This window comes from Ictalurus punctatus, chromosome 11 (genome assembly GCF_001660625.3).
Source record: "Ictalurus punctatus breed USDA103 chromosome 11, Coco_2.0, whole genome shotgun sequence".
Taxonomy (NCBI): domain Eukaryota; kingdom Metazoa; phylum Chordata; class Actinopteri; order Siluriformes; family Ictaluridae; genus Ictalurus; species Ictalurus punctatus.
In genome coordinates this window covers 10,457,623-10,481,964 of record NC_030426.2, presented here as the reverse complement: position 1 = coordinate 10,481,964, position 24,342 = coordinate 10,457,623, and the positions used below count along the sequence as shown (strand labels likewise).

Here is a 24,342-nt window from a genome sequence, read left to right as displayed (position 1 = left end):
TGAGAGAGAGAGAGAGAGAGAGAGAGAGAGAGAGCGAGAGAGAAAGAGAGAGAGAGAGAGTGTGTGTGTGTGTGTGTGTGTGTGTATGTATGTGAGTGTTTGATGGTTTGAGCTCGAGCTCTCTTGTCAATATCGCACTTTAAAAGCTCAGATGTAATGCGATGGGAGTCTGACCATGGATAAAACCCGAATCCTGCTCGTGTGCTTGGCTGTTTGGGGATTTGCTGGAGGATGTGACGGTGAGTAAATAATTGTTTACTTCGGCGATATTCGGGTTCCGTGTTTATTTATCGAGTCGCGGTGAATTTGGCATTAACTACAACAACATGGCGCTGCTCGGTTTCAGAGCTCGGTAGCTAACTCGCTAGCAAACCAAGCTTCCTTTCGGTTTTGGATGGTGATTTGTTTTTGTTTGGTTTTTTTTCAGGGTATTGGGAACATTTTGTGGTTTGGGTTTTATGTATTACTCGAGGTTATCTTAAAATGTAATCTTACTCCGTGCCTCAGGTGTTGAGACTCTGGAATGAGGCTAGTTAGCCAGTTAGTTAGCACAGGCTAACACCGAGCTCTCTGTAAATGTACCCAGTGTGGTGTTTGTTTTGTTTACTAGGCTCGACATTGTTAAGTAATTTAACAAAACTGGTTTGTAACGTTAATTGTGACGCCAGTGGAAGTTAAATGGCCTGTGTAGCACGCTGAAATCTTTCCTAAGTGAATCCAGGCCTTCCTGTATGATTCAGTATGTATCCGTAAATGTTCAGTGGTCATTAAGCTTTAATTTCCGCTTTCACGCCACTGAACCCGCATGTAGTCATCTCTACAAAATAAACAGTACACGCTTGTACTGATTTGTGTGAAATCCCTGCATATGGGTTTAATTGCGATGAGACAGTTAGTGCATTCAGCCCAAGCCCCAGTTTCTTTGCACAAGTAATTAATTTTTAAGATGAGCTTTTACTTAATGGCTTCAACCACTTTATATACTAAGTCTGTTTTTTTATTTGTATATATGTTTTTCTTGGTGTTTTCTTATTGTGTAAAGTGCCTTGAGAAGCTGCTTTAAAGGTGCTATATATAAATAATAAAGTATTATTATTATTATTATTATTATTATTATCATTATTATTATTTGTAAGTAGAAGATGGACACACTTCACTCCTCAGTCCTCCTTCCTGATCCCCGGTGAACACATTAGTAATGGAGCATGATGGAGCGGAGAGTGGCAGCACAGGCCTGAGGTCTGCATGGTGTCTGTGTGTTCGCCTGAGAAACATGAGACGCTTTGAGATGCTACTAACGCGGCCCGTGATGAGGGCTGTGACTACAAGATGAGGGTAGATTCGGAAGGGACGGAGAAAAGACGGATCCATCATAGGGGCAGAAATGGACATGAACTCCTGCATGCACTCACACCCTTCCTTTTGCATTCTCTCTCTCTCTCTCTCGCTGGCTCACTCGCTCGCCCTGTCTTTCTTTCTTTCCCTTTCCATATTCGCCTGTGCTGTAGGCGCAGCAAATAATGAGCATCATCTTACACCCGGTCAATAATATACTCTCCCCCTGCCCCTCCTCCCTTCTCTCTCTGTTGTCATGACAAAGAACATGTCGGTGTAACCTATAGCGATCCTCCACCCTCTCTGTTGTGGATTTAACAGGAAGCGGAACGGGACCTTTACACAAGTACAGCAGCGTACCATCTCTCACTGTTTTACATACAGACTGGCACACTCTCTCTCCTTCTCTCTCTCTCTCTCTCTCTCTCTCTCTCTCTCGCTCTCTCGCTCTAGCCACGTTTCCACCAGAATTACCCGGAACAATTACTCCCAGGGACTTTTTATTTTTATTTTTTCTCCCCTTCTGAAGGGACAATTTGGTTCCTCCAGACCTTTTGTTGTCTGCATTCCCAATGTGGTCTAAAGTACCCTGAAGATTAGGCAAATAAGTCTGGTGACGTTGTCTGCCGGTCAGAACCGCTCCTGTTATTTTTGTGATCTGTAATTTTCTTGTAGTCCTGTTTTTATTTCTTGAGCTCCTCTCTGCATTGTTTTCCTGTGTGAACAATGCCTAGCTCACTTAACCGACTTAATATAAGATAAACTATTGATCCCACACTGGGGAAATTCCCTTGTTACAACAGCTCAATTACACACATCAGATAAGAAAATGCACATTAAATAGGAATAAAATAGAAAAATGTATTATATAGATAAATACGAATGAGTAATAGTAATATGTACACTATGAATGCCTCATTTTATGTACAGATGAATAAGTATATGAATATATACAGATGAGTAACACCTCATTTATGTACAGATAAGTGACAAACGGAATTTGATATTTTGTACTTGATATTTTTAAGTATACTTTTTCATCGAAGGTCGCTGTTCCCAGTTCCTGCTGTATTTCGTTCTCGGCATAAATAATTAATAAAGCCTGAACCTCATCATCGATAGATCAGTCGTACTCCATTGTGTTGATTCGAATCACAATAAACAACTATTACTTTATGCACCACAACAATTAAAACCGGTGGTTGGAAAAAATGCCGTGTGCACGCAACCAATCAGCATGTTCAGCGCCCAAGTCCCACCCCCCAAAGGTCCTGAACTTTGGAAAAAGTACCACCTCCCACGTAGAGACTTTACTAAATTAAAATATTTTACCCGGAATTTAATTTAGACCCTGGTCCCCATGGTGGAAACACACTGCATACCTCCAAAAGTCCCTAGTTCCTGGGGTATGTTCCTGCAGTGGAAGCCGCATGACTTAAGTCTGTAAAGCCATTTTTCCACTGCACAGTACAGCTCGACTCGGCTCGCTTTACTTTTCTGAGCTTTCCATTGTAGTTTAGTGCCACCTCAACGTGGGTGCCATCTTCCACTCGCCTTCACATAGGAGTAATGTATTATTGAAGAACAAATACACTGTCATGCCGTATTCCAAATGCTTTTCCTGTTCACTGAACATGGACCCTATTAAGCATGTAAAATAACGGCGTTCTACGACCTATGAAGTGCTCAGTATGACTAAGCTAGATTCAGTACTCCGCAAGATGTAAAAATCTAAGACAGAAACCTTTGTTACAATTTTATCTGTACTGAGATACATAAAAGATACAACATTTTCAATTAATAGAAAATTATATGCATAATATGCATAATACCATATGCAACGTATGTATTAAATGTCACATTTATTCAGGCAAAATACAGAACCACTCATTAAGGAGAATTCCCTACTCCCTCAGTGTGTGGCTCACATTTAGTATCGACTCAGCTTGCCTGGCACCTCGACCGAGGTGGTACTAAATAAAAGTACCAGGTACTGTCCACAGTGGAAAGCCCCGAAAAGCGAGTCGAGCCGTGCAGTGGAAAAGCACCATATAACTTGCCCAGTCTCCTAATACATAGCCAGGATAGCAGAAGGTTTGATTTGTGGTGCGAGTCTTATTGTGAGTATATTAACATAGATTGTGTATTATGGCTTAATCGTGGTGAGGGAGTACAAAGCTGGACACGCAGCTGAACCATGCTGGCGATAATAAAATGCCAGTGTTCAGGGATAACGAGCACATTACGACACGCCTGTCTCGCCTCACCAAAATCCTCTATACATCACACATTTTTGTGGATCTTCTCCAGGCGTTGTGTGTAGTATGATTCTGTTGAGTAATGTTGACTACAGATGTCCTCAGACATTAGGATTTGATTCACATGGGCCATCAAGCGATCGCCGTATAAATCACCCAGATGGGATTGTCTTTACAATGTAAACATGGTTGTCACACTAAGAATTCCTTATGTCCTACAAACACCTCTTTTTAATACAAATTGATTGTTTTGACTTTGATTATAAATGCTTGTCATGGCCATGTATGCTAGTTGTGCTTGTTCATTAGTAGGTCACATGACTGCAATATGTCTGTACGCTGTACCTGTGCTCAGAGTTCAATAACTTGCCTAAAATCTCCGGAAGGGTTCTTTTAGGCTACGTCCTCATTAGCCCGGTTGGATCCGAAAACTGAATTTTAGATTTTTTTTTAAAACTCTCTCCGTCCGTCGACACTGGCGTTTACAAATGTTTCCCAAAAGTTGGTCGTCCACACTGAAACGTCTGAAAACGCTTGCATCCTTATCCAGCGCATGCGTACAAGCATAAGAAGCTTTCGCCTGCGTCGTTTCTGTTTTGTTTAAAAACAAAAGATCAAAGGGTTAAACAATGAAGACAATTTTTCACAGCCTTCTTTGCTCATATATACCAAGGGTGCCAATATTAGTGGATGGCACCTACGAATAAAGCTTATGATAAACTGAATGATGAGATGTGGTTTCACAACCCGAGTAGCTGAAACTTCAGTAAGGTTGTAATTACCACCATCATAGCCAGTTGGTCAGCGTTTGTGACGTTGTAAAGGAGCGTAGATCATTTGGCTCATGGCTGCACTCCACCTTGTAAGTGGCATTTATTTATGTCGTTTTCTCCATGAGTAAGAGGGAGGCGTCACTGTGTTTGAAACACCTGTATTCTTCCTGAGAAGGACATGGCTCATCTGGGAAAATTTCAGAAAGCAAAAAAAAACCAGACGAACTCTGCATCTGTAGCACATGTGCCTTTACTACAGCAAGTACTGGATTTACAATTCCATGACTAATGTTTACAATATGCTGCTGTATAAAATGAATTAAAAATGACAGCTACACTTTAACAAGAAAGGGCGTATGATAAGAGGATAGGAGACTGACATGACAGAATGTCTTGCTAGAGCTCTTGTGTTATTTTATGCATCTTTCCAACACTGCAACTATACAGTACTAAAGCATTCAGGTTTCTGAGGTTTGTGTCTGTCTTCATAACGCACGGCCACAAATGATCTCCTCAGAAACTATTCCCATCTCTAAAAGTATGATTTATGCAGATTTAGAGCTTAATTTACAAATATATTCGAGTGAAGGATTGATGAAAGAAGCAGTTGACAAAAATGTCATTATAAGCAAGTTCCTCTTAAGCCCTGTTTGGACAGGATTAGTTTTCAGGACTTTTTGGCTGTAAAGTAATTGTTACTGCAGATGTTGGTGTTATTTATCGTCCATTCGCACGGGATAAGCGATTTTCGGTAGAAATTGCAGAGATGGGCGTGTCTTCGTTTTTTTTCGTGCTGACGAGAGGTGAAACTTTACGGTTGGCTTCGGATTGGTGGAGAACGACGTTATCAAACGCCGCTTGAACAAATGGTACGTAATCATTCCGTTTGGGAAGAGATTGTTCGGGACATTTGCGATAAATGTCCCTCTGTCAAAGTGGCATTTGGCGACTGGATTAAATGTCGAGGACAAATCGACTATCTAAAAAGAAAATACAGAGAGCGCGTTCACACGGGGTTCAGTTTAACCAGGGGTTATTTTTACAGACCGTTTTATAGAAGATAAAAGACGCGGTAATGTTCACCGGCTCGGGAAAGCGCAGTCCGGAGAGAAAAAAGTCCGGAAAAATAACTGACATGACCAGTTCACACGGGACTAAATTCACAGAGAAGCTCTGGTAATTATTACATTACCCCACCTATTCATATAAAACTAGTCCCATCTGAAAAGCCCTTTAATCTGTTTTTTTTTTTTCTTCTCAGTACAGAGAAATGTTTAACTTGCCATCTATGTTGATCATGAATGTGCTACATCTACGTGCAGTACATAAAGATTAAGGCGGCGAACAGGAACATTCCTTTAACGTGTGGTTGTAACACTAATACAATGCTCAGTTATTCCCTAGAGTGTGGGAGAAAATGAAGAGACGAAGGCATGCTTGTACATATGCAAACATTCCTTCCTAAATGCACAACCGAACAACTCGACTTCGGTTTTCGTGCACACACACGCTTGGAGAGAGCCAGAGTTATTGCGTCTCTGGTTAATGTTCAGAAAGACTGGCAGTGTGTTGTGCTTGTCTTTCTAGACTAGGACTGCATTTAGCAGCCCCTTCCTCTGTCTGCGAACTTCTAAACATTGCTGACAGAGCAGAGCCGGGAATAAGGGTGCTGACGCTGGTTCGAATGTGTGAGGGGACACACATGCGCACGCACACACACACACACAGGTGGATTTCAAAGGCTTATTTAGAGATTCATCCAAGTGACCTATTTTAAAGTTAACTATTTTAACAACACTCTGTTTTCTTAAATAGGCTCCTTAACACGTACTAAAGGAAAACCCTAGTTAGCCCTCATTGCATATAATTTACACTCATTTGCCTATAGTTAGGCTGCCCGCATTCTTTACGAGGACTGCCACATTCTGTTAAAAATACATTTACAGTCCCCTCTGAAAATACCGGAAGGGCAAGTCCGATGCTTTTGTTCTTGCTATACGTTGAAGACATGTGGGTTTGAGATGAAAAGATTATTATGAGGCAATAGACCAGAATTTCAGCAAAGCGATGGGCTCTGTTAATGTTCAAGCCCTGTTCATGTTTAATGTTAGTCAATGGCTCGAAGTGAATCCAGAGCCAATTCCGGGAACACTGGGGGCAAGGTAGGAGAATTTACCCCAGCTTGGGTGCCAGTTCGTAACAAGGCAAAACATGCACATACCTCTTTGGGGCATTGTAGAGTCTACCTACTGGTATGTTTTTGGGAGGTGGGAAGAAACCGGAGAACCCTGAGGAACCACACACAGTCAATCCTGAGCTCAGGATCGAATTCGAGGTGTCCGTGAGCTCATGTGTGCCGAAGAGGGCAGATAGTCAGAGTGTGTTACACTGCACTGCAGCAGCAGCTCGGTCGATAGTTGTTTTGTGACCAGGAAGAGCTCGTTGGGATCGAATCAAGGAGCCGGGAGCTGTGAGATGGCAACGCTACATATTCGAACTGGGGTTGTTTTTTGTACAGTTCAAAACAACTGGTTCTAGTGTGTTCCTCAGTCCAAGCATAAATATAGAAATGGTAACCTGGGGCTGTGTAGAAATTTTACAGCAGTGTGTGTGCAGTTCATTCAGTACATTCCTGTCCCATATAGAATTTAGAAAAGCCAGAGAGAGTGAATTATTGTGTGTGTGTGTGTGTGTGTGTGTGTGTGTGTGTGTGTGTGCACTCACGCTCTTTAGTAGGGTATTGTTTGAAGTTAATCTGGCCTGTCCATGCCCATGCCCGTTGTCTTCAGTGGATCATATATGTTCCCTAACATCATTCCTGTGTACAGGCCAGACTGTGTGTCTTTCTCTGTTGCATGTCGTGTGCCATCTTCCTCAAGCGCTCACTCTGTCTGCTCACGTCCTTCTAGACCAATCAAAGCTGTTTGTTACAGCAGAGAGGCCTGCAGGCCATACTGACAGGAATGTGTGTGTGTGTGCGCACGCTCATGCAAGTGCGATCGAGCGAGTACGAGTATGACCGCGCCTGTAGGGAAAAGCAAAGTGCCTCTGTGTCTTTTGAATATCAAAATGAAAAGCTACAGTTATTAAACACATTGTATGCAAGTGCCTACATGTCTCAAACCAACAATGGTAGGAAACTGTCAAGGATGTAGGGACTAGGGAGCAGAGTGTGTAAAAGTATTTAGGGTGATCAAACACTCAAATGTGATGTGCAGAAACCGAAAGAGTTAAACCAAACTTGTTTACTTGCTTGAGGTTATTCAGTCCTCCAGGTTCCAGGAAGTGCACGTACATAATGTAGACCGGTAATGTGAACATGCGTGCAAACGCACACAGATGTACGTCTGTGAGAACAGATCTGTTAAATTTTGTACGGAATTAAATGGTAAATAGTCTGCACTTATATAGCGCTTTACACTGTGTCTCATTCACCCATTCACACACTCACACACCAATAATGGCTAACTTGCCATCAGGAGCAACTTGGGGTTCAGTGTCTTGCCCAAGGACACTTCAGCATGTGGAGTCATGTGGGCCAGGAATCGAACCACCAATCCTACGATTAGTGAACAACCCGCTCTACCACCTGAGCCACAGCTGCCCACAACAACTTGACATTTTAGTCCTGAATCAGGATATGAGTTCTAATAATTGCTCAGTTTTAGGATGGCGTGTAACAGACTCTTTGGCTAGGTTCACATTACAAGCTTCATTACACAATAAGAGTGGATTATTAAAATTTTTTGTTTGCTCAGATTGGATCAGCCTGTCTTGATGGTTCACATTCATACCCGCAGTTGGACCCGTATGTGTCTTTTTAATGTAAACGCACGTCTCCCGGAAGTCCTCTCAAGCTAGAGTTTCACACGTTAGTCCGTTTCGGTAGGTTCCTTCCAGATTTGATTTGAAGCGAATCCCCAAACATCCGTTCCAAAAAAACAACGCACACCAATTTCCCCATATCCACTGAATATAATCACATAAATCACAAATTTGACCGTTCTTACTACTGTTGCAAAGCCACATATTGACTGTATCTGATCAAAGACCACAAATGATTTACTCAAGTTTGAAAAGATTTTGTGCCCATACATCCCTGAGAAAAATCACACTGCGTCACATTCAGACAGAAAATCAGATTTGTGTCACTTCAACCGGTTAATGTGAATTGTAGCCTTTGGGTGGAACTTCACTTTTCTGTGTCTAGTGTATTTCTTAGCCAAATTAAATAACACGCACAGTGTCCCTTATTTTGTTCCTCCGTTTAAAAAAAACGAAAAAAAAGAACGAAGACCAAATGTTCCAGGCTGCACCGTTCTGTCGTAGAAGAAACATAACATAACCCCCCCACCCCCCCCCCCCCGGTTAAATTTGGCACTAGATTCTGCAGTCTGGCCAGGGAACATAACAGGACTGTCTGGACACGTGGTTTGACTCTGTTCATATTCAGTCAAAACATGTTCATGTGCTGACTAGGGATGTCACGATACCAAAAATCTAGTAGTCGGTACCGGTACCACCAAAAGTACACGATACTCGATACCAAAGTCGATACCACGGTGTGGTTTAAAAGTAAAATAAAAAAAATGAAATGAAAAACTCTCCTGGAGGACATCCTCCTCTGGCTGATGCTGGCAAAAAGTGAGGGAGAGAGAGAGAGAAAGGGGGGGGGATTTTTGACAATGAGTGGAGGTGCACTCCTAAACGCATGCACACACACACACACACCTTATACTCTGAATGCAAGCATTAGTTTAAATTCAGTGATATGGTGGCAGGACAGAAAGATTTATTAAAAGCATCAACATTTGAATAATTATTAGTGACATTAGGCTACATTTTGCTGAGAGGACACGTCAGCCGTCTTTCAGGTGCTGAAATGAACGATAGCATCGGTTGTACACCGGAAACCGATACTAGCTTTCCTCTCTTTTCCTCTCAACGAGTCGGGGCGGAGCTAAACTTGTTAAACTAAGCTAATCTTCTGTAGTTTTTCCCATGTGTTTGTAAGCGTTCTTCTTCTTCTTCACTTGTGGACCGACTAAAACACTTGCGCGTATTTGCTTCCCCCATCAGGGCCAGAAGAATTGTAACCTTGGTACCTCCATTAAAACGGGTTCCAACGCGACTACAGAAAAACAAGTACCGTCACGTTTTAAGAATGTTGGTACCGACTTTGAACCGAAGTATCGGTTCTCGTGACATCCCTAGTGCTGACGCTGTGATCCATGTGTACAGTAGATTTGCTTTCCTGTTCAGTCTGTCTTTGTTCTATATCATTTTGCTCCTAACAACATTTACACAAATGAACATAAACCTAGGGGCCTTTTCCAGGTTTTGTCCTTTTTGCCACTCATCCAGTTCCATAAGTTTTTGTTTGTTTGTTTGTTTTCTTTTGTGGGAGGTGGCAAATCTATTGAAGACTGGTACTTGGAAGACTACTGAAGACTGGTACTGGTACCCCCACTGGAAGCTTGGAGGGAGATGGCTTACACATACATTGTTAAATATCATATATATAAATACAGAATTAGTAAAAAAATAGAAATTGTATAATTTCATTTGTTGATGATGATGATGATGATGGAGCCACAACATGCTGTTTTATTTCTCAAAAACTGAACCAGATCAAACGGTGATTTATATGACACAAATGCAGCAGATTGTTAAACGTTTATACACTTTCTGATCTTATGTGCCAACTTTATGAAGGATTTCGTATCAACACAATCTTGACTGCATTATTGTTTCATCATTCAGCTGTGTAGATATTTTTCATCTTGTTGTTGTTGACCATTTGTTTAAATAGTTTGTTAAACCAGTGTTAACACTCTCAATTCTTCCATGTTGCATTTATCAATAGTGAGGTTGTGTGCCACTATGTATTTGTCATCACTGACTATTTATTTTTTAATTAAAGTACAGACAGGATCCCAAGCACCATTAGCTCAAGGTGGCTCAGTGCTTGTTTTTCAATGTGCAGTGGATAAAATGGTGGTTGAAAAGCTGTAAGTCTGTACTTCCTGTTTCGTGAGGAGATTGTGAAAGTGTTTTCACAAGTCCATGTCTCTCCCGTTCTCTCTCCAGGTCTGTTGTGTAACTGCACCACGTCTCAGTGTGAGAAGAATGGCTACCGCTGTGAGACGACGGGGGCTTGCATGGCTTCCACCTCCCTTATTGATGGCCAGGAGCAGCACGTTCGAATCTGTATCGATAAAGAGAAGCTGGTTCCTCCTGGGCAACCCTTCTTCTGCCTGAGCGCCGAGGGGCTGCTCAACAACCACTGCTGCTATACAGACTACTGCAACAGTCTGGACCTCAAGGTGCACTCGGGTAAGTGTCCTGCCCATTACGTAAGGTTCCAGCTTAACCTTTCTGTCCTGCAGTCCAAATTATATTAGATATGAATGATCTGCAGGGAATAATACATAACGGGGCATGCTGTTCTAGAAAAGTAATTAACAGCAGGGTGGTGTGATGTTAATACCCCAAAGTTGATTATTTTCTAATAACAGCATGTGTCTAAATCAGTGGTTCTCAACCAGGGGGGCACACCGTATTTTCTTTTTGCTGGGGAGAGGTGGAGGAGTTTAGCCTGCCTTTTATCTAACCGTCAATGCAGACCAGTGTTCACAACTTAGTGACTTTTCAGACCCCTTTAGCGACTTTTTTTTAACAAAAAAAACCCCTAAAAAATCACGCTTAGTGACAAACCTAGCGGCTTTTTGGACAAAAGTTTCCAAATGTTGCCACTACTGTCCTGCAAGCATGTTTAATGTTGTGGAACATCTGTGAAACAAGTTAGTTCCAGTTATCACATATTATCTTCTAAAACATCTGCAAAAGTCATTCAATCAGCAGTCTCTATTTTGTCTTTATCTTGACGTTATTGAGTGAATAACAGTTGCAGTTTTCCCTCTGACGGTTACAGAGTGCTACCATGGGAAGGTTCTTCCATAAATGCCAACTAAACTTCTCCGTCATCGATTATACACGTGTTAAAAAAACAAATCTGTTTATGTGGAGCGTTCTCCATAGATGTCCATGTGCAAGTTGTAACTATAGAAACAACGATGTATTACAATGTGAACATTTAACGTAATCCATGCAGCCAGAGCCACTGTCATAGCTGCTGTTATAGAAAATTAATCTGTGCCTTCTAGAATAAAGAATTATTCTACTGATAGAAATATTGATACTACATTTGGTATTAAGATTTGACTGATCTCTGAGGGTTAATGGTCATGCCATGTCTCTTAGTTACTGTGCAGCCTAACTCATCGACCATGATGGGTGGCTGGGGGCCGGTGGAGCTGGCCGCCGTGGTTGCAGGTCCTCTGTTTGCACTGTTTTTGCTGGTGCTGCTGGGCCTCTTCCTTTTCCAACACCACCAGAGAGCCTACGGCCACAGACAGAGGCTGGAGGTGGAGGACCCCAGCACTGAGCATCTGTACCTGGCTAAGGACAAAACGCTGCAGGACCTCATCTATGACCTTTCCACGTCCGGCTCAGGATCAGGTTAGCATTACATCTGAGCATTACATAACTTTTGTTCAGCCAGGGGTGGACAAATCCCTAACCTGGGCACCCACGACAAACAGATTTTGTGTCAAAACTTTGAGGTTATTTTTATTTAGATTATGTGTACTTGCTTGATTGACAACTGGATTTGACAGCATAAAGGGGAAATAAAAATGACTTTTTATTGGTGTTCGCAAAACAAATTTTTCATTTTGTCATGTTTAAGTTTCATGATGGGGCGATGCACCTCGATGCTCTAACTATAGCTCACACTACTGCACTCCACACAACAGCATGATCTTGCTAATTAATTAGCATGCACAGATGATCATTCAGAATTGGAAACATGCAGATATGTAGCAACACTGACCAAACCGAGATACCAAGATAAAGTTGTCAACAGAATGCGGTCATATTACTCTGCTGGAAACTAAACACACTACGTCCACCCCCTTTGGCTAAACACTAAAGAACTTTGCTTTAATATAACTTGGATGCCTAAGATATTAGACATTTTAATAGCTTTGGAGTTTTGTCTTACTGTTTTCTTATGTGTTTTGAAAGCACACAACTGGAGTAAAGTGGTGTTCTCTGGATCAAGTAAATACTCAAAGAACTAATCTCGTCTGTGCTCCCATTTTCTTCCTCTGTGTGTGTGTCTCTCTGGACAGGTCTGCCTCTGTTTGTGCAGAGGACAGTAGCCCGGACTATTGTGTTGCAGGAGATCATAGGGAAGGGCCGCTTTGGAGAGGTGTGGAGGGGGAAGTGGAGAGGAGGCGACGTGGCGGTGAAGATTTTCTCCTCTCGAGAAGAGCGCTCCTGGTTTCGCGAAGCTGAGATCTATCAGACCATCATGCTGCGGCATGAGAACATCCTGGGCTTCATCGCTGCCGATAACAAAGGTTAACTAAAAGAAAACTCGTGCCAATAATAGACGTAGCTGGGGTTCTATGAACCCTAGATAGTCACCAGGGGCAGTGTTTAACACGTGGATATTGTCTCATGCATGTGCACATAAACTGAAAAGTTTACCACAAAGTCATATTATGACCATGACATAATATGCAGGACATAGGAGGCATCTAGCTCTCTTAAAAAAACATGAATACGAGCATATGAACTACCAGTGAGGCGTTGTGATGAGCTGAGATGGCTACCACATACACCTTCAGTGTAGGGGAGTTACCGTTGTTCAGCAGTCCCTGTGAAAAGGTTAATACTTTAGGCACTGGGTGGGGCACCAGATCCAAATGGTGGGGTGCATACACTTCAGAAATATTTTTCACCAGACCGCATACAGAGCTTGAGTACTATGGGCACTAGTGCTCAGGATCATTTCTTGAACTGTTGTCAAACTTTTTTGCTGCCCTGAGATGCCAAACCAAAAGCCTGGCTGGTGATTCCACACCTGTCCATTTATCCACAGTAAAGTGGCTTGTTGGGAAGTAGCCAGGGCATTCCCCTCACTAGTGAAGGAACCAGGGCTTCACTGGCCACGTTGGGGCCATGAGCAGGACTCTGTGGTTTGACTGCTGATTCCTGTGCAATGTTTAGCAAGTGTAGCTAAACTTCTCCACCACACTCCTTAACATATGCACTGTGTTGGGAAAATGCATCTGCATTTGCAAATGCATTGTGGTGACTGGGCAGGTGAATCACCTTCAGTGAAGCTAGCCATGGGTGACCCCACTTTCCATGTGAGGTGAAGGAAGTTTCTCAACCCTGAATGCCAGGCTGGCCTTAACTCTAGTATGCTGATGTGTTCTGACCTGATATTGTGGTCCTATGTTGCACCACAATGACCCCCATCTGGTGAGGGGTGTATCCATGGTGGTCATCTCGCTCTCTCGGTTGGGGGAACCATCCCTAAGGGTACCCCTTTAGTGCGGAAGTTGAGGATATGAGGACACATTGCTTCTGGTCGCACTTGGTATCCAGCCATGGGATGCTAACCCATCTTTGAAAACTCTTTAGTTCTAGCAGGCAACACTGTTGTGGCCATGGTCAGTAGGCCTGGCATTCTTGGGAGTCAAAATTGAACATAACAACAACCCAGTCGCATCTTGCTGGCGTGTGGCGCGAGGGAAGCGATCATTCTTCCTGAATGCAGCCGTATGCCAATAAAGTGAGTGACTTGCCTCAGTGTTGAACTCTTCTGAGAATTCACTGTGAGGATCAGATTTCAGGTATGTGCGAGAGAAGAGAAGACTATGTGTCCTGCAAAGCCTGTTCTCTGGTGGAGGCACAGCTGAGCCAGTTGTCTAATTATAGAAGAACCCTGTCACCTCTGGCCCGTAGAGGGGCTAGAGACAGCCTGAAGGGGAGAACTTTGTACTGGTACACCTGTCCCAGGAAGGCGACCCTCAAGAAGCACCTTTGTTATAGAGCAATAGGAACCTGGACATATGTATCACACAGGTCCGTGGACAGTCTTGTGACAGCACGGCATGAACAGAATCTGAGAACTTCAACATACAAAAAGGGAAGGACTTTTAGGAACAAATTCAGTCCTCTAAAATCCAGAATGGATTTATTTAGAGATTTTTGGTTTAGTGGTGTATCTTGGGCTTTGCAGTTCGGTGCCTGGTCAGGTTAGGTGTGCGAGGCCTCAGAATCAAGGTTTAGGCATGCTAGTTGCCTCACATTGGGTGCAGGGGGCCTGCGTCCTGTAAGTGGTCAAAACCGAGACATTCAGTACTCAGCTAATGGGCAGGTAATGGGCTGCACAAGTGTAGATCCATGGCAGGTCAAGCTAAGCACAGCATGGTTCACTTTTCTGCTTTCACTATTCTCTCAGGCCCTGTCGCAACCAATTGCTCTGAGCGTGAACTGGAGAAAACTACTTGCAAAATGTCCCCGCTATCTTGGACACTGAAGTGTAAGCTAACATGCTATGCTAGAAGTAGCAATTCTGGCTAGCAATAACTGCCGACACTCAGTCAAAACAGTGGGAAAAGAAGGCAAAATGAAGAGGAGGAAAAAATGACTAGCATTTGAGGATAGAAAACTGTTGCTCAGACCGCAGTTACAAGGTGCACAGGATAGCATTGAATGCTTCAAGTGGTCCTAGCACGGATGAGGTGAGTAGAGAAAAGGAACTGAAATGTTATAGCATTTGGCACTTATAGCGAGTACCACTTCACTGTCATAATATGGTCTCAGCATATGTGCACACGCACGAGAGGATATCTGTGTGTTAAATCCGGGCTCTGGGGTTAGGAGGGGTGAAATTGTAAAATAGTACTGTGGCAGGAATTTTTGTTTCCAATAAGCGTGTAATATGTGGACATAGGGCTGCATGATTAATTGTATTTTATATTATAATTAATGAGATGTGAGTTTCTGCAAAGAACACATCATCATCAAGGGCTGCAATAAACAAATGGCCTAAAAGTTGAAAATTGTAGTGCTTCTCAAACAGTTTTTTTTTGCAGACCAGTTGCTTTGTGATTGACACAAAAATGTTTAAAATACATGGTATAGTTTTTTTTTTTTTTTCTCCCCAATTATGGTTGTCAATTCCCACCCATGCTAGCGCATGCTTCCTGTATGACATGTGAAGCCAGGCAAAGCTCTGCTACTCGTGCTGCATCACAGGGCAGCATAATACACATGGAGGAAACCTCTGTCTGCCTTATTCCACATACATGAACTCTCAAAAACCCACTGGCTAGTGTCACTGCAACAGAAAGGGGAGAGACAGTATGCCATCTCTCCCATTCAGACAGCACAGACAGTTCCCTTAGCTGTGACATCATCAGGATTCAGATTTGTGATCTCCGTGTAATCTGATGATGGGGCAAATGCTTTTCTGTTGTGCCACTTTTTTAATGATTTACTGTATATAGCTGCACTATGCTATATTACATTCCCGTTATTGTTAAATAAGCCCGAACATTAGCAAACATTAATTTTTAGATTATGTATCACGTCTTGTTAGACACATTAAAATGATTAAGTCTCATTGTTAGTATTATTCAACAGCTTTATAACTTTATAGGTTTTTTGTCCTTATCATGCAGTCCTAGTGTAACAAGGCTATGTAATCAGCAATGTTGATTTAATACACAGGAAGGGCTGTGTAGCCTTTCCTGTTCAGCAACTATTACTTTGTAAACATCGCATCAAAATAGTGCACTAACATACACTCACCAAGAACTTTATTAGGAACACTGTACTAATATTGGGTAGGGTCTCCCTTTGCTCTCTAAACAGCTTCAGTTCTTCATAGCGTGAATGCCACAAGATGAAACATTCCTTTGAGATTCTGGTCCATGTTGACATGATTGCATTATGCAATTCGTGCAGATTTTTCAAGTGCACTTTCATGCTGTGAATCTCCTGTTCTACCACATCCCAAACATGTTCTATTGGATTCAGATCCGGTGACTGGGAAAACCACTGAAGAACACTGAACTCATTGTCACTTTCATGAAACCAATTTGAGACGATTTTTGCTTTGTGACCTGGTGCATTATCATGCTGGAATTAGCCATTAAAAGAAGGGTAAATTGTGGCCATAAAGGGATGTAAATGGTCAGCAACAATGCTCTTAATAATAGTCTGTGGCATTCAAGTGATGATTGATTGGTATTAATAAGCCCAGTGTGTGCCAAGAGAACATTCCCCACACCATTACACCACCTCCACCAGCCTGGACTGTTGACAGGCAGGTTGGGTCCATGGATTCATTCTGCTACCATCTGTGTGCCTCAGCAGAAATGCGATTCATCAGACCAGACTACATTTATCCAGTCTTAAACTGTTCAGTCTTGGTGAGCCTGTACCCACTGCAGCCTCAGCTTTCTGTTCTTGGCTGACAGGAGTGGAACCCGATGTGGATGGGTAATGCTGTTGTATCCCATCCACCTCAAGGTTCGACGTGTTGTGCATCCTGAGATGCTTTTCTGCTCACCACAATTGTACAGAGTGATTACCTGAGTTACTATGGCCTTTCTGTCAGCACAAACCAGTCTGGCCATTCTCCATTGACCTCTCTCATCAACAGTGCGTTTCCATCCTCAGAACTGCCGCCTACTGGGTGTTATTTATTTATTGCACCATTCTGTACAAATTATTGTGTGTGAAAATCCCAGGAGATCAGCAGTTATAGAAACACTCAAACCAGCCCAACAATCTTGCCAGTCAAAACCAGTGAGATCACCCCCCCCCCCCCCCCCCCCCCTTGATGGTTAATGTGAACATGACCTGAAGCTGATGACTTGTTACTGCTTGATTTTATGTACTGCACTGCTGCCAAAAAAATTGGCTGGTTAGATAATTGCACGAATGAGTAGGTGTACAAGTGTTCGGTGAGTGTATTTTACTTTAGTTACTTAAATGGCATACTGTGTTAGCATACTATAGAGTATGGTAGTAGAATGCTCTTTTGCTGCATCTTTTATTTGCAGAACATCGCATTACCCTTAATGCAAACTCATTTGTATTGACACACCAGCTTTTATACCTCAGACAAATATGAAAGCTTTCTAACTAGATATAGGCATGTTTCCGTTTTTAATTATATTTTCTAATGCACAAATAAGTATAAATGAATGTAACCTTGGCTAACATGCAGTTTAGCATTCACTCTGTTTGTTTCTTTCAGATAATGGCACATGGACTCAGTTGTGGCTGGTGTCTGATTATCATGAGCACGGCTCTTTGTTTGACTATCTGAACCGATACTCCGTCACCATTGAGATCATGATCAAACTGGCACTTTCTGCTGCCAGTGGGCTGGCACACCTGCATATGGAGATCCTGGGCACTCAGGGTATGTGTGTGGGGTGTGGGGGTGAGAGATTTGGAAAGTGAAAGGCAGTCGGATCAACAGATTATTTTGTAGTGAATTAAACAGTCAGACGTATGGTGGTAATAAGTCGAAGCCGCTTATCCTGCGTCCGTAAACATTTTGCCATTTGATTTAGAAGTAGCACTGGTGAACGCTGTCTGGTGTCACATCTGTTTTTTAAGTCCAATTGCCTTTGTTTTCGATTATTAAACATTAAATAATACCTTGGGTGATTAGACATGGCTATAGGACAAGTGAGAATGTTTTCGATTTCCGTAAGTTAATGGGATCTTCTTTCTCTTTCTTTCATCAATCAGGTAAGCCTGGTATTGCTCACCGTGACCTGAAATCAAAGAACATTCTGGTAAAGAAGAATCTCACGTGTGCCATCGCTGATCTGGGCCTCGCAGTACGCCATGAGTCTGTCACAGATACAATAGACATCGCCCCCAACCAGCGTGTGGGCACCAAGAGGTACACACACCCCACATTTAAACAAAAAGTCAGCCAAATACCACCAAGTGTTGTAGTATGCACTGCTTGTGTTTGTGGCTGAAGAGTTTGGTGTGTGTGTGTTTCAGGTACATGGCTCCTGAGGTGTTGGATGAGAGTATCAACATGTGCCACTTTGACTCCTTTAAATGTGCTGACATCTATGCGCTGGGGCTGGTGTACTGGGAGATCGCTCGCCGCTGTAATGCCGGAGGTGAGACCAGCCTGAGGGAGAAGGATGTTAGCTCTCCTTATAAGACACAGGCACGGTGATATTAGAAGTACAAGCAACGAGGCTAAAGAGTGGGCTACCAGAATTGACATTTTGAGCTATCGGAGAGCAATCCGAAAAGCAGAGCAACACGACAGGAATCTATGTGCGCAAAAAGGCTGTACTTAAATGCCATCACTATGGTTTTAAGGATGATGAGGTTTTTTTTTGCTCTTGCGAGGGCAGCATGCTTGCAATCAGCTGGCCGGGAGTAGTGCACATCAGGCAGAGAACAGCTTGGAGAGAGAGAAATACAAGGCCAGATTTGTTTGCAGCTAGGTAAAAATAGAAATCTGTACTGTTTGATGAGGCAGACGGCCAGGGAAGCATACAGACAGGTGGAATACACATTTTTCATTTTGAGATCGATGTTACATAAGAAAGTGAATGGTTTTTATATATAATGTATGTATGTAATTCATATATAGTAGGGCTGGACAGAATGTAAGGAATAAAACATGATGGGGCATGTTGTTAATGGAAATTAATGAACAAAAGAGTGGTGTGATGAGTCTGGTGCAAGTGGAAGACTGTTGCAACCCCAAAGTGGATTGTTTTCTAATAACAGCACATCGCAAAATGTTTTATTCTACTTGTACCATAGCATTCTGCCCACCATTACGTTTTTATTCATTAAATGTTTGCCTCGCACCACCAGTGTTGGGGGTTCGATTCCTGCCTCTGCCTTGCGTGCGCAGAGCTCGTATGTTCTCTCTGTGCCTCAGGGGTTTCCTCTGGGTACTCTGGTTTCCTTCCCCCCATCTAAATGCATGGTAGGCTGATTGGCATCTCTAAATTGTCTGTTGTGTGTGTGATTACGCCCTGCGATGGGTTGGCACCCATCTAGGGTGTCTCCCGCCTTGTGCCCCGAGTTAGCTAGGATAAGCTTCAGGCTCCCCCATGAAACTGTGTAGGATAAGCGGTATGAAAAATGGATAGATGACATGTCATACTTTTTTTTAAAAAAATCCATTTATAATTACATTTAATTTTGTCGAATGTCTGCAAAAACAAGTTGGTTCCTGTTATCACCTACACAGTCGTTCCTTCACCAGCCTCTCTTTTCTCTCTTTTTATAGCTGTTATGAAGAGCTGATACTGGACACTGTCTTCCCATAAATGTTAAATAAACGTCCCCATACAGAAAACTTCACCACACCAACAGTTGCACACGTTTGGAAATTTATTTATTTTTATTTTTTTTCTGTTTTGCGGCGCATCCGCCAAACAAGTCCCTGTGTGAGTTGTTGCTATAGAAACAATGAAGTATTAGAACGAGTGCATTAATATAAACCGGGTAGCCAGCAATACCGCCGTTTTATAAAAATTTCATCGACACAGTCAACAGCACTGAGATATAAAGACTATATAATATCAATATTGTTCAAATGTTTACATTTTTTGGTCAACTGTCAGAAATAGTCACAACACACTTTTCTGAGATCTTGCAGGTTTTGTCAGTAGTTTTATAACAATTCCATACTCCATTAGATCAGTGGATTTGATGTTACAATTTTGGACATTTAAAAAAAATATTATTTATCGTTAACAAACTTACATATCGTGATGCGTGTTTGTGTCAGGTATCCATGAGGAGTACCAGCTCCCCTACTATGACTTGGTGCCCTCTGACCCATCCATTGAAGAGATGAGAAAGGTGGTGTGTGACCAGAGGTTACGACCCAATGTGCCCAACTGGTGGCAGAGCTATGAGGTACACACACCACACGTGCACTAAGCATATTGCCCACCAGATAGACGCAAATGTCACCCCTCTCACTGTCTCTCTCACTGTCTGTCTGTCTGTCTGTCTCTCTCTCTCTCTCAGGCGCTGCGTGTGATGGGGAAGATTATGAGGGAGTGCTGGTATGCCAACGGTGCCGCTCGACTGACCGCTCTACGCATCAAAAAGACCCTGTCTCAACTCAGCATGGACGAGGACGTCAAGATGTGAAAGAAGCCCAAGCAGCGTGACGGTCAGAAAACACTGTAACAAAGAAACTGTACAAAATTACCACTTCTCCAAACTATCCTGCCAGTTTAAGAAAACGTAACGCCGTCCGTCGAGTTGCGACGCGGCCTACCTCACCCACAAAGCCAAAACTACTAACTAAATTGTATTGCATCATGTTCTTGAACTCAACTGCTCCTCCATCCCTTTTTAACGTCTGACCGCAGACTGCAAGTCCTGATCCTACTGATCTACAGTGAGCTCTGCTGCCCCTATAATCTTAAAACTGCTATTGATGTTTATCCTCCCAAATATTTCCCAAATATTTCACCCCTAACATGTCACTGAATCCAGTTCTGGGCTGCTATCGTGTCAAGAAGTGAAATTCGAATGTGGGTTTGTACAGATCTTATTGCACTCAGTGTGTCTCACTCTTGTAGGAATGTGGGTTGTACGTGTTAAACATTAGCAGAGTATCTTACTTGAATGCAGGTGCTATTTTAAGCTTTAGCTTTCGGTTTAATCGGGGGTGCGTATGATTTTACGAGGGTTAAATAAAAGACAGATGAGGTAGGTCACTTCAGGGACAACTATATGGAAAAAAAAAAACGATCTAAAGAAATGTGTGTTGGGTTATATTCTGGCACTACTGATGTGTGTGTTCAGTGGAGTGGCTTCATGAAAGCTGGAGAGTGCCTAAAAAATTTTCCTTTTTTTTTTCATGAATTAATCTGTTGATACTGCGTTTATTACTGCATTCATTCATTCATTCATGGAAGGTGTGTGTGTGTGTGTGTGTGTGTGGGAGAGAGAGAGAGAACTGGATAATCTCTCTCTTTCTATGACTCAGTCACATACTCTGAATGGTACATTGTGTATTTATTTTAGCTTTAACATTCTCCATTATGACTTTTTTGCTTTCGTGTCATTGGATTTCTCTTTCACTCCATAAGTAAAGCTAAATGTATATAGTATGTATTTTTGGAAAGGTACAGTAGTGTATATCTCCTTCTCTTTTGGTTTTAGGTTGATTCGATACTAAGCTAAGTTACGAGTAATGGGGTGATTTTTTTTTTATTATATTTTTTAAGCTGCTCTCGCACTGATGGGATTGATTGGTGGGATGAAGCTCTCTGAACATAACCCCAATTCTCACACTGGTGAATTTTCTTTTTTCACTTATCACTGTAGCATCCCGTAGCAACAGTATGACCAATTTAACAGTATCTATTTGGCAATATGCCTCTTTTTTTTTAACCGTCAAAGCACTGGAAATGTTGAGTAGAGGAAAGGTTTATGCAATATTCATAGGGAGTGCGCCAGTTAGGTAGAATTTACCTACATGATGATGCTGAAACTTGATGTAGTACTTTTAAAAGTGCTCTGGCGTAGTGTGCACGTGGAGACAGGATGAGCTGTTCAACCTGACCTTAAAGTGTGGCTTCAGCTCTGAGACACTGTATTTTTTGACTACTACACCACACAGGAACCTTTTATACAGTATAATCAGTACTACTGCCCTGTTCCTGCTCACTCTCCCTTATCTTCTTGATATGCAAGTTGTAAATAGTTTGTATGTATAATTGTTTTCCGCCGCTAGGATGGGGATTTTTTTTTTCTTTCTTTTTCTTTCTTTTTTTTTTTTTCCTCGAAGCTTGCTTTTCTTGTATTTTTGTGAGTTTGTTTTTCGTTGTGCGTACACTCACAGGTACTACTGAGCTCTGATAGTTCTCTCTCTGTCTGTAGAATATTCAGCCTAAATGCACAGTATACAGATACTGTATAAATAGGACGTGTAAGTCATGTTAAAGGATGAAGAATTTTTAGGAGTCGATGCCAAGTTGGCATGAATTTGTTAATCGAAACCTCTCTAGCATGTGAAAGCCAAAAATAAATATTTATGGATGGTTGGTTGTCTTTTTAACAAAATCATTTTTATGCCGTTCTTATTAGGACTTTTGTTGTTACTGGAGAAAAGTCGTATATGTTTATTACACTGGATTATACACTACTGAACACACTACAGTACTCTCAGATTTAAACGTAGAAGCCACACTACTGTCTGCGCTCGGCTGATCCTGACACTGGATGTGTCAGCTATGGTGCAGCATCACCCAGTTGGCAAATTGTTCATTTTTAGGTACGGATAAGAAGATTGTTCATGTTTTTTGTTTGTTTGTTTGTTTTTATCTTGTTATTGTTTGTTTATTTGATTTAGTTCCTATTGCGCAGTGGTATTTTTATTTCCACTTTGGTTTCGCTTCTTTAGCTGAAAGTGTAATGTACATATATTTATAGCTTCCTGACGACGTTTCTGCTGCTGCTGTGTTTTGGAGGCATGAGCATAGTCAGGGTTATAATATTTATGAATTTAGGTTGGCTCCTGTTTATGCTTCTAATTCAGAAGAGACCTGTGTAGCTATGATGCCTGGAAATGCCTCGTCGTTATTCTAATGCGCAGGCTGGATATGAGCCTTCGTTCCTATGTATTACTATAAGGAAAGGTGTATATTGTAACAGATCGACCTTTTGACCCTGCAACCTGTCTGCTGAGTATAATCTCAGTGAGCTCCTTATCCCAAATCAGTCTTTTCAGGAATTGTTTCCAATCATGTACATAAGTAATATACAGTAATAAAGACATTTTCCTACATTCCAGTCTCCTTCATTTACCTTTCACCTTTTTCTGGTGTGTTCACCTTTTTCAAGCGTTTTCAAATATCTGATCACTGGTTAAGTAACACGAGCGCGGTCATGCTGTCGATATGGGGCGTACTCATCGTGTTCGCTCGGCCGATGTGCATTCACGGTGTCCTGAAAGTAACACATCAGCCATTAACTGTCCGCTTCAAACTTAATCACTGCAGGAGAGAACAGCTGAGAGAAGCGTTTTTAACAACGCAAGATGTGTCCTCTGTTCTTAAACCTTAACAGTGCTTCCATTTTATTGCACATAATGTGTGACTGAAATATTCTTCCATAATTACACATCTCTAACACATTTTAAAATGACTTCTTAATTCCTTACATTTACATTTATTCATTTAGCAGACGCTATTATGCGAAGCGACTTACAAGTGAGGAAATACAAGCAAAGCGATATATGAAGATGAGAACAATACAAGTAGTACTACTGTACAAGATGGAGTTGTAGAGGTTAGGTAAGTGCTCACGGAAGAGCTGGGTCTTTAGCTGTTTTTTGAAGATGTGACGGATTCTGTGGTCCGGATTGAGGTTGGAAGTTCAGTTCACCACTGAGGGACAGTCACTGTGAAGCTTCTGGAAAGGGACCTTGAGCCACACTGAGTAGGAACTAGTAAACATCGGAGATTGCGTGAGGGAACGTCAGCCTCAAGCAGAGAGTTGAGGTAGGAGGGTGCTGTTCCAGACAAGGTCTTGTACGTGACCAACAAGTCCTTGAATTTAATACGGGAGGCTACAGGAGGCCAGTGGAGGGAGATGAAGAGGGGTGTGACATGGGTCCTTTTGGGCCGGTTGAAGACAAGACATGCTGCTGTATTCTGAATCATCTGAAGGGGTTTGATGGAGCTGGCTTGGAGTACTGCATTGCAGTAGTCCAGTTCCACAAAAAAGATGCTTTAGATAAGGAGCACAAGTTCAAAGTTTGCACAGATGCTTCAAAATAAAAGTGTAGGACTACTGATGACATCATGTTTATGTTTTCAGAGATGTTTTTGCTGCGCATTGAGAGTTCAGATGTAAGCGCAGTGTGTTAAGACTGCTGTGGTAAATTGTCATCTTTGTACAAACATTTTCCAAAATCAAATAATTAATGAAACATTTATAGAATAAATGCATTCTTCTTGCCACGCTACATGTTAAATGTTTTTTTCTTTCATTCAAAGACTTTTCTTTCATTGCTCCCAGCCATGAGTGCGACTTTCTCAAGTTTTCAAATTCAAAACATCTGAATCCATTTACCT

General features: G+C 42.1%; 1 protein-coding gene across 1 annotated transcript; it reads left to right on the top strand.

The window, feature by feature from the left end:
* The first annotated feature begins 22 nt into the window (after positions 1–22).
* acvr1bb (activin A receptor type 1Bb) lies at positions 23–23,051 on the top strand. Its single transcript, XM_017479950.2, has 9 exons — positions 23–239; positions 10,457–10,702; positions 11,630–11,887; positions 12,562–12,792; positions 17,499–17,666; positions 18,002–18,158; positions 18,266–18,390; positions 20,031–20,161; positions 20,276–23,051. Exons 1-9 carry the CDS (start codon positions 176–178, stop codon positions 20,399–20,401), a joined length of 1,506 nt encoding a protein of 501 aa, XP_017335439.1. The 5' UTR covers positions 23–175; the 3' UTR covers positions 20,402–23,051.
* The last annotated feature ends 1,291 nt before the right edge of the window (positions 23,052–24,342 follow it).

Coding starts and splice junctions, on each gene's coding strand:
- acvr1bb (XM_017479950.2), top strand. CDS start 176: ATGGATAAAACCCGAATCCTGCTCGTGTGCTTGGCTGTTTGGGGATTT. Junction 240..10,456: donor ATTTGCTGGAGGATGTGACG/GTGAGTAAATAA, acceptor TTCTCTCTCCAG/GTCTGTTGTGTAACTGCACC. Junction 10,703..11,629: donor GGACCTCAAGGTGCACTCGG/GTAAGTGTCCTG, acceptor CATGTCTCTTAG/TTACTGTGCAGCCTAACTCA.